The 16,640-nt window shown below is 44.4% G+C and overlaps 1 protein-coding gene across 1 annotated transcript; it reads left to right on the top strand.

The window, feature by feature from the left end:
* Positions 1-649: 649 nt before the first annotated feature.
* On the top strand, positions 650-15,770 carry LOC310821225 (uncharacterized protein). Its single transcript, XM_083693190.1, has 21 exons — positions 650-2,046; positions 4,155-4,216; positions 4,403-4,432; positions 4,648-4,967; positions 5,548-5,933; positions 6,511-6,714; positions 6,969-7,067; positions 7,200-7,240; positions 7,385-7,452; positions 7,618-7,655; positions 7,810-7,929; positions 9,340-9,471; positions 9,851-9,889; positions 10,077-10,217; positions 10,338-11,219; positions 11,331-11,630; positions 13,090-13,470; positions 13,716-13,932; positions 14,577-14,729; positions 14,873-14,994; positions 15,575-15,770. Exons 1-21 carry the CDS (start codon positions 769-771, stop codon positions 15,626-15,628), a joined length of 5,067 nt encoding a protein of 1,688 aa, XP_083549316.1. The 5' UTR covers positions 650-768; the 3' UTR covers positions 15,629-15,770.
* Positions 15,771-16,640: the final 870 nt, after the last annotated feature.

A 16,640-nucleotide genomic window follows, 5' to 3' on the forward strand; every position in this document is an offset into this window, starting at 1 on the left:
GTTTAAGGTCTTATTTATGGGGTTGATAAAACTATGAATCCAAATTAAAGGCTAGCCTGTCTCTATCCATTGCAAAGTCTTTTTTTGTTAAATACTTTAGTTTGATATCTTTATTCTTTAGAATTGTGAATGCTAAACTAGTGATTATTTGGCCGAGGGGAGATGAAAGGTTTTTCCTCTTTTGGCTCTGCACCAATTCAAATTGACGGTAAGTGTGCTGTTGCAACTGTGCTGTTTGCATAACACTGCTTTGCTTTGCCAACCTGCAAAAAAAGCATGCAAGATGTTCTGAAGATGATGATGTTGATGAGATTTTCCCTCTGCTAAATTATTGATGAGAGAAAAAAAAAAAAAAAAAAAAAGCTGCAACTTAGAGCTCCTCCCTCTGCAATGGAACCCCCCCCCCCCCTGAATGAAAAAGGCTAAAGAAGAAAAACCTTACCTAAAATGTAATCTGAGGAGCCCAATATTAGTAATGCTGTCTCTACTTTTCCACCTATCAGCTTCTCGCCGCTTACAGACAGTCACTTGCCGTTCCTTCCCGCTCTCCGTTTGGGTGGATCTGCCTTCGGTACTGGTGGACGGGGTCCCCCCTTCCTGTTCGGACCGGCCGGCGCAGCGGCTCTCCGCTTGGCCCAGTTTGAGGCACAGCTAGCTCTGCAACAGCTGACAGCCATTGCGGCCAGTAACCAGGGCAACCAGCTGACGCCGTCGCCCCTGGCCCTGCTCAACCTGCTCCAGACGGCAGCCGCCAACACGCCGCGAGCCATGTACCAGGCTCACCCACAGGGGGCGTCGTTCTCCCGCCCCAGGCCCCTCGTACAACAATCGGCACAGGGTCGGGGGTCAGACAGCATGTCCCAGGTGATGAACTACCAGGTGACCCAGTTCCCGCCGCCGACGCAGCTCCCTGAGGAGCTTGAGTCCGCCATATCTGTGCGCGTTCAGGGAGCGAGGGAAGAGGACGCTCATCTGCTCAACCAGATCTCCCGGCAGCAGCTTCTGGACCCGCGCCTGCGTCGGGAAGGACAGGGTCAAAGGTCAGATGGCATGTCTGTTCCGTCTCGCAGCACGGCCTTTCACACCCACCCTGCCCCACTCACTTCTGACGACCAACCGGAGCAGCAACGAGGCGTGGATTGGTCCAAATACCAGACGCCGAGTAAACCATTTGCCCAACAGCAACCTCCACAATCATCCCATGCCAACCCTTCAAGTGGACTATCAAGAGGGGGCATGCCAGGCTGGAGCATCCCTTTCACTGAACCGGCTCATTCGCATGGTGGGGACGTACAAGGTCTGTACGCACCCGAGAGCGCTGGCAGCATCCTTGCCAGCTTCGGTCTCTCAAACGAGGACCTAGAGGTCCTAAGTCATTACCCTGACGACCAGCTCACCCCAGACACTCTGCCCTTCATTCTAAGGGACATACAGATCCACAAAAGGAATGCCCCGTTCTCTCAAACCTTTCCCGGCGTTCCTGACCTGCCGCCACCTCAACTGCGTCCTCCACGTTCTCGTTCACCCGACATCCCCAGTTTTCTCAGTGTGACTCAGACTGCAGGTAAAGTCATCGACTACGGCCATGCGAGCAGGACATCAGAGGAGAGCAGAGACTCTTACAGATGCACACGATTTTCAAAGGAAAAAGCAAAAGCAGAGGCAGAGTATAAGTCCTCCAACTCGTCCTTAAATCATAAAACTGAATCCCCCAAGGGGCACCACTCGAAAGACTCTTCAGACTCAAAAAAACGTCAGGACTACAAGAGGCATACACCCAGCCCAGAGACTCACACGAGGACACGAACGCCTGTCAGAGAGGCGGCGTCAAAAACTTGGTCGGACCGTGACAGATCCAAAACAAGTAATTCGTCAGAAACCAGGAGCGAGTCATCGAAACCGTCCAGACCCTCAAGCTTCAAAGAAAACTCTGGCAGCACCAAGAGGCTACCGACACCTACCATGATAAGCGATTTCTCGGCGGACCCTCCAAAGGTGTACCCCCATACCTGCTCCCTGTGTGACGTGCAGTGTGAACGGGCCAAGGTGAGTGCACTGTACTATGTACATCAAGCGTTTAAAAGCAGAGCTGACTTTGTTAAGGCCCAATGCCGTTGAAAACCATTCTACCACTTCACATTAATAGACATTTTACTGACATGTTTTTGTTGCATAGCCAGTAGGCAGGTAATGAAGTAAAGACGAGGTTAAATGGATCAAAGAATCATAGGAAATGATGAGCTTCATCGTTTAAAATGTTACATTATGGAGGATTTTTGCCTCTTTAGCTATTAAATAGGCCTAGTCAGGATAATGCATACATTATCTAATTAGTTTAAATGAGGCACACCTCCAGATGCCCATGAGAAAAGGATTTGTAAAGGATTGTGCGATTTAATAATGCAGGAAATTGATTGATATTGCATCATAGGAGTATGACAACAATACACTCTACGCTCAAGGGAAAAAAAGGAGGTCAACAATTAGCGATTTAGCTTCTGTAGTATATATATTAAATATCTATGCTCAGAATAGGATTTGGTCCTAAGAATATCAGATTCTTTCATGTCCCCTCTACATTCCAACGTCTTGAAAGTCAATAAAGAATTTACAAAAAAATAGCTTTCATCATGTACAACCAACTCCTGAATGCAAGCATTGTACTGGTGCTTGCCAATATCTAAAGCAATTCCAACAATGTACTTGACTGGTGAACTGCAAAGCACTTGAACAGTATTATCAGAGGATTGCTGTGTTACTCTTTTAAACCATTTCTCTTCGAGTCCTTCTATGGGTTGTTGTAGTTCAACTGATTTAAAGGTAGATTCAGTGATATGAGGCGGCCATGACAAGCCGGGTGACTTCCGACAAACAAATGCAGAGTGAAGCAAGACATTCAACATGTTACTTTTTTCCCCACAAGGCATTGCTGTACATGCGCAGATGCAGCTGGTAATGCTAAAGACTAACAAGTCAAATGTCTTGCCTGTTTGTGTCCGATGCAGACCCATGTTCAGAAGCAGACCCATGTTCAGACAGTATTTGAAAGCAAGCTGTGCTTGATTGAGCTTGCCTCGTGCAAGGAAACCAATGAAACAGTCCCACAATTGAAAACACCTCCCAGCTCGCACTCCAGGCAAGCTCAAGCAAATGCCCAATCAGGCACCATTTGAAATGGTTGCATTTCAAATACTATTTGCACCCAGGTCTGTGTTTGTCTGACAGAATACTTCACGACTACATTATCGCTGCTAGTTGTATTTTTTCGAACAGCGTGCTTGGCAGCATGTTTGGTATTGAATCAATGTATCTGTAGCCTATCCAGAACTAGCTAGGTTGAACTAACGCAAGCTTCCCTCACCTGAGCGGTTGTTGCCCGGAGATCATGGCTGATTTTTTGCGGCGAGTTAAGCTAAACTGAAGTTGTCGCTTCGCCAGCCAGGTTCCGGTAGTCAACTGCTTTCCTTTGAAACTAAACGATTTCCGCTGTTTTGGCTAGTGACATTGGTCCTGGTGGACACCAAGGGGAATTCACCCTGCTACTTATGGTACTGTCATACCGCTGAGGCGATTAAGACGTTTAAGAAATAAAACTAAAACAGAGGAACTAAAGAAATAAAAGAGATTGGAAAAAAAACTTTTGGCAGAACAAAGTAACCTGTCGTCAGTTAATGACGAAGATGAAGAAGATTAACGTGAAGTTCACTGAAGACTTGGAAAACATCTGCCTAAGCTGAACGTTTTTGTCTTAGCGCAGCAAGTGGTGAGAAGGGCGAACATTTGACCATATTCTTTCTATTGCTGTGTACCGAGACATGTTTGAATATAAACATTAAATCTACAAGATATCTATAAGATATAGACAGAAGACCTAGATTTTTGTTTTTTTTCACGCCTTTCCAAATTATGTTTCCATTTTCTTTGGTACATTCTTTGATATGGATGCTAAGTAGAATATTAAGTTGAGTCAAGTAGATTGTGTGTGTGGATAAGAAAATGCAACATTGTGGTGGCATTTTGACTACACACATGAAACGCATAGGCATTACGGGGGGGTGGGTGAGACTGTGAATGTGATTGTATCTATTGGGCTCTGGTGAACACCTCCCTGTCTAACCCTGATCTTCCTTTCTCTGTTGTTTGTTTTCTCTCAGGACTGGATCGAACACGTGAATACAGTCAACCACACAGCTAGCTGCAGAGACCTCCGCAACAGGTCAGCCATTTTAGATGTTGCACCACCTTAAAACCGCAATCTGTCATACGTGAGACAGCGAATTGGCTGCTCCGCCACTCGGAAAACATCATGTCTTGCTTTCCTAAAAGTAAAAACAAGACAGTTTAGCTGCTTTAACCCCACAATTTAGAAATACACTAATTTACTTGTCTTTTTTCCACAAAGGTACCCGCACTGGAAACCAAATTTGCCAAGGTAAGTAAGGTTCATATTTCCCAAAGCTAATTTTGGGAAAACCTTAACTGGATAGCAATATCTTCTTCATGATTGTCTGCTAATGATGATCCTTTCCTCTTTGGTTTCATGGCAGCTTTCAGTTATTTTCTCTTCTTTTTATTTTACCATATATATATATATATAACACTCTATCATATTCTCCGTCTGCCTCTCCTTCCCTCTGCCCAAACCAGAGAGCAGCCAACCCAAGATGCCCGCAGTACCTGGCGGTCTCAGGATCGCTCCCCCTCTCGCTCTGTCTCCCGCTCCCTCTCCTGGTCCCCCTCTCCCAGCCCCCCTCCAGAGCGATGCGGGCGGTCCCCCCCTCCGCCCTCAGAGCGAAATCACAGAAGGTCTTACTCCCCTCTTCACCCCCTGCATCACCACCTTCACCCTCATGGACACTCCAACCGCTCTCCAGCCCGCCCCTCCAGCCGGAGCAGCCCCTCCCAGCCCCTCCGAGGCTCCTCCTTGAACAGTCACAGGCTGGAGAAAAGGACCAGTGAATCCTCAGGTAAGTGGCCAGTCCTTTAGAAGTAGACCACAGGTAGATCTCACATAATTCCCGCCTAAAGACGTCTTCAACCCCACTACGTTTTTTTTCCTTCTTCTAGCATTGTGACTGCCTATGGTCCCTGGTCCGAGCATTGATTACTTCATCTTATTATGACTGATGGATAGATGATTCACTTACGTAAACAAATGTATTTGTTGTAAGTCGTTTTGGATAAAGGCGTCTGCTAAATGCCATGGATGTAATGTAAATGTAATTCCCAGTTTGGGGTAAGGGTCTCCGCTACATGGGTGGGGGGGGCAGGCAGGTATTCCTCAGATAGGTGCTTAGACACTCCTGGTAGTCAGAACAGAAGTGGAGAAGTGAACAGGTTGTCTACTCCTCCTTACGGAGGGCTTGACAGGGTTAACCTTAACCCAAGCAGGCCTGCTTCTGCACAGTTAAATGAGGGAAGAACCATAATATGGAGTTGAGCGCCGTTGTCATGACACTGTGATGTCTGCCCTGCGCTCCCTCGTAAATCAACAAGGATCTTTTTTATTATATTACCCTCCCCGATTCATCTTTCTCTTGCATCCAGGTGTTTCTACTGGAAGCTCATCTCGAGATGGTCAGAAGCGTTCCTGTGACGACTCAGCCAAACACACATTCGGCCCGTCTTCCTCTACTGCCAAAGCCAGCAGACAGAGCAGCCGAACTGGGGCCTCTGGGAAATGTGAGTCCTCCCTGTCTTCCCATGGACGATCCTCAAACAGCAAGTCACCAGCCTGCGAGTCCAGAAAGGCCAATCGTCCGCCTTCCTCTGCATCCTCTTCCTCATCCATGTCCAAAGCTGGCTCCCGCACAAAGGCTTTGACGTCATCATCCTCCTCCTCATCCCCGGTGGAAGCAAAGCCCAGGTCCAAGGCTTCACAGCCCCAGATATTGCTGGCTTTGAAGGAGACGAAGGCAGGCCAGCAGTCTGAGGTGAACCCCTCCATTTTTGGCTCTCTGTTATTTCATTGTTTGAATTATTACACAGTATTTACATACATTGCCAAATCAAAGCTTATTTATCATATACATAGAATACAGCCATAGACGATGCAATGAAATACTTAGGGCAAGCTAGCTCCTCAACAATGCAGCAAACAACAATCAAAAAATCATCAATGGGGCGTTTAGTGGCGTAGCACACTAACGCGCATACCACGTAATCGCAAGGTTCCTGGTTCGATTCTGACCCTCGACCTATTTTGCATGTCATCCATCCTCTCTCTCTCGCATCCTTCCTGTCAATCTCTACTGTCTCTATCCCAATAAAGCAGAAATGCCCTAAAAACATATTTAAAATAATAATAATCAACAATGCAATACAATATTATAATAATCAACATAAGGTGGACACGAGCAATGTTGGTCAGTAGCAACAGTAGCATTGTTATGTGTCTGTGCGTTTCTTTAAAAGCATTTATTATGACAGAAATATTGGAATTCACTAAAGCTCCCCGAAAATTCACAGGCAACCAGAGCATTTTGTTTACAGACTTTCCACTGTTTGCAGGCTGCAAAATCACCACCAGTGAAGAAGAAGAAGAGGAAGCAGCTGCTGTCTCCGGGCGCGTGCCGTCTGGTCAACCTGGCAGGCCTCCCTGCCGACACCTCGTACCAGGAAGTGACGAATATGGTGGAGTCCTTTGGCGAGATTAACAACATCATACTCTTTCCAAACACAGTGGAAGATAAGGGGCAGCCCCAGTATAAGCGGGTGTGTACAAACGTTTTTAAAACAGCTGAGCTCACAGATATGCATGGTTTTTCATTTTTGTATTAACTAGTATCTAAAGATTGAATTATAACTGGAGATCAGAAAATGGCAGTCCTATCCTGCAAATATCAGTTTCATATCAATATTCTTTATACATTTGCATAAGTTGCATACACCTCCATGCATGTCTCAAGTTTGGGTTCATCCCTGAATGCTAATAATATCAGTGCCTATCCAATGTGTGTCTCCCTCAGGCCTATGTGTGCATGGAGAGAGTGAAGGACGCCAAAGCCTTGGCAACATGCCTCACCCTCTCCATACGTGACCACGCCATCAGTGTGTCTGCAGGCGAGGTGCGTGTCCCTATTCTGTACCAAGGCCATTTCAACCCCCTGTGTCTCAAGATAAGAAAAATGAAGTGGATGTATTGACACTATTGACAATGTTTTTTTCACTTTGACCAGTTTTATTTCTTGTTTTTGCAGAAAGTTGAGGAGGAGCAAACGATACCGGTTGTTATTGTGGGGTAAGCCATCTTTTACCTCTTGCCTCTTTATTTGCCTCCTGCACATCACGCATCTACTTAGTCTTGGCTGACAGAGACATGCGAAATAGTGCTCCAATGATATTTGCATGTGTCAATGTTACTATGTGTTGTTACTCTCTGTAGGAATGTGGTAAGCATGCCTCAGACCCCTGCAGCCCCCACTAAGACCAACAAAGTTGACCAAGGCCTTGGTAAGATTACGCACCTTACAAAGTTATTGTTGTTTGATGACCCTTACCATCCCTGTCACTCACAACGTGCTCACTTAGACATTCAGATTGTAAGTGGAATAAGAAGTTAAAAGACAGCATTACAAAATAGTAACACTTCTAATACTGGTGTTGTGTTTCCCTTAGAAACTGGCCAGAAAGTTGTCCAGAAAATATCAAACGAGGTATGTTCATCTGATACACACACACACACACACACACACACAACCTTACTAATTTTATTTTTGGACTTTTGACGTAGCACATAATGGCACATAATTGCATCTTTAGAGGTTCAAATCTTAATATGGTCATTGCTTCCTGTGCTCTGACCTGCAGAAGGGTGTGGTCCTGATCCTTGGACTTCCTGGAAGTGGGTTCTCCAGGAGCGACCTCTCTGATTTAGTCTGTCCTTTCGCAGCTTCCTCTGAGATCATCATGGCACCAGAACAGAAGAAGGTACTTGGCTGAAACTCTACCCTTTCCTTTGAACCCTGTTTCACATTGAGCTCAACATGGATTTCAGTGATTATACACTCACTGAGCACTTTATTAGGAACACTATACTAATACTGGGTAGGTCCTCCCTTTGCTCTCAAAACAGCCTCAATTCTTCATGGCATTGATTCCACAAGATGTTGGAAACATTCCTTTGAGATTCTGGTCCATGATTGCATCACACAATTCCTGCAGATTTCAGGTGCACTTTCAAGCTGTGACTCTCCCGTTCTACCACATCCCAAAGGTGTTCTATTGGATTCAGATCCGGTGACTGGGAAGGCCACTGAAGAACACTGAACTCATTGTCACGTTCATGAAACCAGTTTGAGACAACTTTTGCATTGTGACATGGTGCATTATCATGCTGGAAGTAGCCTTTAGAAGATGGGTAAATTGTGGCCATGAAGGGATGCACATGGTCAGCAACAATACTCAAATAGGCTGTGGCATTCAAGCGATGATTGATTGTTATTAATAGGCCCAAAGTGTGCCAAGAAAACATTCCCCACACCATTACACCACCTTTACCTTGAGGAGGTGTACAGGTGTTCCTAATAAAGTGTTTGGTGAGTGTATGTGCCATTGGACATCATTATAGCCTCTGAACTCAACGCTACAGAGCTGCTTGGATGACTACAGAATGTTCTGCTTTTACAAAACGTTATGCTATTTTCAAATTAGGGATGCTCTGATCGATCGGCCACCGATATAAATCGGACAATTTTCACTCCAAATGACTCGATCGGTGGTCGCCAAATTAGCCAATCGCAAAATCCGATCTTTTACGAGCTAGCTGTGCCGTGGTATGAAAGTCGAGTGTCAGATGACATTGTTCTGAATGGTAGGCTATATAACAACGTGAACTCTCTCTCCATGGTGGCAATGTACCATGAATCTTTAACAACAACAACAGCACACATTATAACACAAAATAATGATTCTTAACGTCCAAAATCCAAATTAACAAATTTGGACGTTAATAAGGAATCGCTCTGCAGGTAAAATCAGAAGTAAGATTAGCCACATGCCTCGTCGCAATGTCCTCTCCAGTTTGGCAGTTTTTTACAGTGTTGGAAAAAGACCCAAAATGTGCAATTTGCAATATGTGTAAGAAAAGAAATCTCACGTGGAGGACATTCCGCAAAAAACAATTATTGCAAAAGATTTCTTGATTTCTTGATTGTTGTTGTACGAGGAGCTAGATTCATAAGGCATTTCACAATGTCATTTACGGCTGTATGCGATGTACATGACCAATAAAATGTAGGTTTCATTTGAAAACTATTTGCATGAAACACCAATGGGACTTTCCCATCAAGAAATATGATGTGGGTTTTTGATGGTCCTTCCGCACGCTCTGCTCTCCAGGCTCTGGTCACTTTGCCTGATATGGAGTCGGCTCAGGAGATGGTGAAGGTCTACACTGCCAGCCCTGTCCAGATCAACGACCATCAGCTGACTATGAGATACCTGAGCCAACCTGTGGAACTCAGCACACCGGTAAGATTGAGAGATACCGAAACGTAGAATTCCTAACCAAAATATTATGCTTAAAGGTTGTTTACAGAGAGAAAAAGGATCCCTCTTTCCATAATCAGTTGGCAGCCTATTTTTTATGTCCTGGGGGCGCAACCCAGAAATGACTGATATTCTGTTGATGATCCTCATTATTTCATTCATCACTGCAGCACTGTCATTATTGTATTATTATTGTTATATTGCATTGTTGATTGATTGATTGTTGCTTGCTACACTGTTGAGGAGCTAGCTTGCCCTAAGCATTTCATTTCATTGTCTATGGCTGTATTCTATGTATATGATAAATAAAGTTTTTTGTATATTTGTATATGATAAATAAAGTTTTTTTGTTTGATTTGAGGTGGCACTCTACGGAGCGATAATGGAACACAGCCCTCTTGTGAGTATTGAGATTATGCTGCCATTTTAATGTTTGGGGTACCATGTCATTGCTAAGGCACCCGAGCCGGCACTGCAGTTGAAAAAGTGAATAAGACGTACACAATTTCTCTGGATTCTAGACCCAAAACAGATGAATGTTGTCATAAATAATGACTAAATAAAGCTTTGTTTTTATTTGGCCAAAGGAGCCAGTCAGCTGGAACAGCCTGCTAGTTGTCAGTAACGTCCCAACCACGCCCACCGGCCCGGCCGAGGTCCAGAGGCTTGTCCAGCGCTTTGGTGCTATCAAACAGACTCTGCTGCTCAGTCATAACAAGTCCAGCACAGTAAGTCTTTGGCAATATGTCCCATACCTGTGCAAACAAAGAAAATTGAAAATGAGTGTGTGTATTCAAGTGTGTGGATCCAACCTCAATTCTTCACCTTCCGTTACCCCCCTCCCCCAGATCATCTTTGAGATGGCGACACCGAACATCGCCCTGTCCGTGAACAAGCGCTTCCTGAGGTACCCATGTATCATCCAGAACAACCCGCTCGCTTTCTCCCGGAAGCCAGACCCCAAAAAAAGCAACAACAAAATGGTGGCTGCTGATCCCAAGCGCGCTGGTGCGGCTCCAGCAAATGGCAACGACAGTCAGACATCAGTGGTTACTGCGCCCTCTGGTGGAGAGAAGGACTCATCACCTCATTCTGCACCAAATGGAAAGACTATTTCTGAAGTAAGGAAGGAAGAGGAGGTTAATAAGTCATCATTACAGCCAGCTGAAGGGAGCCATGGTGGGGTTACTGAAGTGAAGACTGATTCACCTGTAGATCAAGTTAAAGATCAGGTCACAGACACGGTCGCAAACATTTCAACAAAATCCAGTGTTACTGAAGCAGACATCTCAGATACTGACATTTCAACAAAGTCCAATATTACTGAAGCGGACGTCTCAGGTACTGACATTTCAACACGTTCTGATGAGACTGAAGCCGTTGTTTCAGATACTATCCCGCAAGTTGCTGATAAGGAAGAAGACGACGTCCCAGAGACTAGTCCGCAAGTAGCCGTACCAGACATGGACAAGAATGTACTCAAACTTCCAGAAGAGTCCCCGAAAGTGATGTCACAACTGGTGGCAGCGTTACGACAAGAGTGCAGGACCAGAGCCTCCTCCAGTAAGAGTACCACTGAGCAAGCTACTGGCAGCCAGGCCCCTCCTGGCCTTCCCAAGGTGACCCCTGAGATGCTGAAGGCCCTGCTCCAGGAGTGCAGAGCCAGGTCCTTCAGCAGAGCCAGCGCTGAGCATGCCAGGAAGGAACAGGCGCCCCCTTCAGGACAAAAGGTAGGAGCCTGTTAAAAGAAATGTGGGATCAAAATAAAATATTACGTTTTGGATACTGGTGCTGAGTTCTCAGAATGTGAATGCTTAATTCTTCTGTTTTTATTCCAACAGCATACAGCTGAAAAGACCCACAAAGTTGTAGCCTTAATCAAAAACAGCCTCAGTGGAGGCACTAGAGGGGACATGGAACAGGTTGCTAAGACGACGACCCAAGAGAAGGACCAGGGGAGGAAGAGAAGAAGGGAGAAGAAGGAGAGGGAGAGGAGGACATCCCACAGGGAGGGCTCCTCAGGTTCTGGAGGGTCTAGGTCGTCCATGAGGTCAGAGAGGAGCCGGCAGGGCTCACGGTCCGAGTCCAAGAGAGAAGATAAACCCAAAACATTTCGGGTGGCTGAGAGCATCAAGCGACAGGTGAGAAGCTGGTGTTTAAGGGCAGAATCTTAACTCTACACAACTCAGATATTCTCACACAGATAATCATGCATTAATGTGTTTGGTTAGGACTTAAGAATAATTAGAAACCACAGTTTGTATTTTAGAGAATAAAGACTGTAAATAGCCTACTGTAAAAAAAGAAAAACCAACGGTGAAATGTGAAACGCCAATGTTTGATAAGTAAAACGGAACACAAATCTCAAGCAATAATAACATGTAATAAATCAATAATAACATGTCATAATTATACATACATGCAGAAAGGTCTCAACACCAGTAATTTGTATTTAAGTGGACACACAATTCTTCTTCTTTCAGTGGCTATGCAAATGCATCAGTAACGTCCACAGACAAATCCGGTGGCTCTTCTGTTCCACCATGCAAATCACATTCAAAACAAACATTGATGTTGTCTCCTGGTTTATAACAAACAATCGAGTTAGAAGAATTGGAAATAAAAACAGTAAAGAATAGAGGACGGGTTAAGAATAAAAACACATTTATTCCCAAGCACAACTTCAGACGGTTATGGACATGATTAAGCGGACTCTACACAAGTGGTCACATGACCTACTAACACAATTTAACGTTACGTTATATATGACTCCAAAAGATATTTCCTGGTTAACAATGATTGATATCATAGATTATACTGGATCCTAGATTCCATTAAGAATTCCCCAAATGCTATTTTACCATGCTAAGTTGTTTACGCTCAAGCCAATGCCTGTAGCTGATGACGCGACTCTGCGTTCTTAACGATGCATGTGAATATTAGACATAAAGTGAGAGAACCGATACCGTAAAAAACGTCACGATATGTCGGGAATTTTTCTTGCGCACAGCATCACATTAATGCACAGAGGAAGAATGAGAATATCAACAAATTAATCAATTTAACATTTTCAAAGCAACATATGACTGTATATATATGTTTAATATATATATTTAACGCTGTGTGTCAAGGACAGCACAGGAGACCGGTGCCCATAGGCCTAACCCTAACCTTGTCCTAGTCCTTGTCCTTAAATACCCAACAGGAGAACATCATTTTACTATTGTAATGTGTCTCACACCTATGTTGTATGTGGTGTGATTAAAACAAATGTAATAAGCCTGCGTTTCGACACAGAACCACGTGAAGGATAAGCGTGCCTGGTCTTTGCAGACCTCTTCACATGGCCTGTGCTTTTGAAATTATAACAACGCTGTTTTGTTAAAAACACATTTTGGAGAAGTTAGGGAAGGAGGGTTTCACAACGGCAGTTTTACTTCATTATAAAGTCTCACATCGCGCCCATGGACCTCACACACACAGTGCTAACAGACACATTTTACATTTATTACATTTCCCAGTAGAAATGAATCGTCTTCAACCATTTGGGAAACAGTGTTCTGAATGTTAACTGGTGTCCTTCCCTATGTTCCCACCCAGAAGGAGGAGGAGGGGGACGATGTCGGAGAGGAGACCATGGCCTTCAACATGGAGGACTTTGTGACAGTGGACGAGGTAGGGGACGCAGTTGAGGTGCCCCACCCACCTCTGAACATAACTGAGGAGACTGTTGAAGACACAACGACCTCGCCTGCCCCAGTAGCGGAGCAACAGGCTCCAGAGGACACGGCACAGATGCAGGTAGAGGTAGAACTTGATACGGCCAAGGTAGGGATAGTACTGGATAGACGAGAGGAAGAGGAGGAGGAGGTAGAGAAGTCGCCGCCCTCCATAGGAACCACAAAGGGAGGGTCTGTGAAGACACCAGAGGGAATCAAAGAGGAGAATGTTCCAGTATGTCAGGATGAAGTCACCAATGAGGTCAGTCTGGATATTCTGACTTGAAGGGAGATGCTTTAATATGCTTGAGTAGATCATCTAAAACAATCAAAGAAAGTGCACTTTGGCCCTGTTTGAATTGTCATGCAGTCCATCTTCACTTTGTTTACAATGTTCTGTTTTTGGTTTGATACATTAAAAGAAGCAAGGGTTTGACCTTACAGAGAAAGTTTCCAAAGTATTTGAACATGGCCCGATTGTCTCTAACATGGCTTACTTTCTCTAAGCCTTGGGTCACTGTGGACCAGGCGGGCAGCTGTGAGGTCACTGAGGAGTCTGAGGTGAAAGGTCACCAGAAGGCCACACTCAGAGGGGGAGAACCGGAGAAGGGAGTGGAAGATCTTCACAAGGCAACCTTTGTGACCGTGGACCAGGTCGGACAGGTGGAGGGAGGTGAGGAGGAAAGGAGGAGAGGAGAGGAGGAGAGGAAAGCACCTGGTAAAGGTAAGGGAGCAAATTCATCCATCGTCATGTCAACATATTTGTCCATGGATAGTCTGCACATTTTCTCCTAGATTTGAGGTTTTTCCGCCACCTTGGCATAGCCATGCTGTAAGTTGCTTTGGATAAAGACGTCTGCTAAATGCCATAAATGTAAATGCCTGGCTTATGTCAACAACATAAAAAAGCGACAGGTATGACACTGGTTAGTGGTAGGATTGTGAATTCAAAAAAATTCTTGAAACTCAACGTGCAATAGTGGTTAAGATGGTAATGTTAATAAGTGATCAAGACATGCTCACCAACATGTCGGGAAGTGGTCAAGGTGCTATAACCCATTTGAAAAAATGGGTTATAAATCTGCGACAAAGATGGTTATGATTTGTACGCAAAACGATTGTGAGAGGTTGCAAGTAGAAGTCGAGAAATCAATGGTCACCAACTTAATCTCTGAGTGTTTTGTGGTTCTGGTACACAGAGGACAATAGTGAGTGAGAAGCATTGAACCATGACATGCAAATTGAGGGTAGAGAGGTGGCGCTTCACCTCACGTGGGAACTGACCACCCACATCTTCTTCTGGGAGAAGTATGCTTCTATGGCTTCAGTAGTGACGTGCTCCTCCATCTTCTTCTTCTTGGTCCACAGTGGCGTCAAAGCGCTGGAGGGAGAGAAAGTCCCAGGATGAGAGAGAGGAGGAGGAGGACGACGACGAGGAGTCACTGGGGAAGAAGCCGAGGAGAGAACCTCTCTTTCATGCCGACTATAGCATCCCCGCCTTCAACTCTGACAGCCCTATTGGTGAGACACGTCTTGTGCTAAACCAAAAGCCAAAAGCCTTTTCAGCTTTTTAAGGAATTGTTTGCCCACTTTGTAGGGAACACAGCATTATCATCGATGTGTAAAAGCCGATTTTTGCTTCTGATCCATTTGTACACTGACAGGCATGGAGTTCCTGGTGCCTAAGACCGGCTTCTTCTGTAAGGTGTGTGCCAAGTTTTACAGCGGAACTGAGGAGGCCAAGAGGAACCACTGCAGGAGCCTCAAACACTACCAGAACCTGGAGGTAAGATCCTCAAACACGACCAGAACCTGGAGGTAAGAGGTATTTTGGTGGGAAAATCTGTAAATCTTGCCAGCCACTTTGGCGGGTGGCCAATGAAGGTTTGTGAATACTATGCTTCAATTTAACAACAAAACTGGTGCGACCCGCAATTAATTAATTGTGACATCACTTTTGCTGCTCCTGCGTCCTCCAGCTGACTCACGCTTCTTTCACGCGAGAGAAAACATGCAGGGGAAAAAATGTTGTGGTAATTTTCAGTGCATCAGAAGTCATGCTAATGTGTTTTTTGTTGCCTTATTGGTTTAAAAAAATGTGGCTGGTAAAAAATCTGAGTGGCTGATGAATTTTCTCATCCACCAGATATCTTGACTGGAACAAGTTCATTTCATTCCCTGTTGCTGTTTAAGCCTTAAAACAAACAACATCTGTGCTGTATAGCACCTTACCAAGATCCTCAATATTTCATCATTGCAAGAGTGTAGGAAACGTGATCATGTTCCCTGTATTGGTGGTCAGTGGTGCTGCTATGCATGTTTTGTATGAGGAATTACTATCATTCCATTTGTCTTTTTGTCCCCAGAAATCCTTAGAGAAGTGGAAGGCAAAGGAAGACGGCCACTCTGGAGCAAGCTGAGCTGAAACTTGACTGACTGATTGACTCTGTTGCTCCACTTTTCTGACTCCCTTGTACTGTATATAGTTTTCTGATGTAAATATGTTTTATTTTGTTGAGTCCTCTAACGATAGAGATGTGTTGAAATAAATAGAAAAGAAACAAGCGTTCAATGAAAAACTGGTTTTATTGAATGTTTGTCTGTGTTCAATCATTCCATTTAAGTGTCGTACTGTATCAAACATAAAATCCATATGTTAACTTATCCTAATGATAAGAGGGAATGGGATAGGACGATCCTAATGTCAACAGTGTTTACAGCTGGTTTGAATTCTGCCAACCCCGCAGCGCTGTGGTATGTGCAACCATGTGCAAAAAGGGAAATGAAGTTATTTCCATTTCACCTCATGCATGGATCATCACCTTAACAGCCGTAACGCAACTGAACACTGTGGTAATACAGCTAACCTCTTATGAACAAGTGGTTTGAAATCTAACATAAAATCCATATGTTAACTTATCATTAGGATAAGAGGAAGAAAACAATGGTGAACTCCTGTAGTATTTGTTAAGACCGCAATTTTATGGTACACTTATAGAGGCTTTGGGAAGAGTTGAATGTTTTTGTTTTAACATTGAATTTGGGTTGGATTGGCCTTTCTCAAACCAAACCAGAACACCCTACATATGGTGTATGAAACGTTGCACCATTGATACATCCTCCTCAATCATACTAATGGTGCACATGCGCACACACACACACACACACACACACACACACACACACCAATGACACATCTTTATTCTAAACATGACAGACAGACATGCTCTGAGTTCAATGTATCTATTTATTGAGTCTCAACAACACCAAAGCCATTGACAATGTTCAAGCACAATCAATATTTACAATATCCAAAAGAAGGAAAAACTAACAAAAAAACCCACACAAAGAGGCTGATTCAAGTGTGTTTCTACATTAACCAGCTGTAAAGTATCTGTCCCATCATACAAAGATGCACAATACATTACACCA

This window comes from Argentina silus (genome assembly GCF_951799395.1).
Source record: "Argentina silus genome assembly, chromosome: 21".
In the NCBI taxonomy this organism is placed as follows: Eukaryota; Metazoa; Chordata; class Actinopteri; order Argentiniformes; family Argentinidae; genus Argentina; species Argentina silus.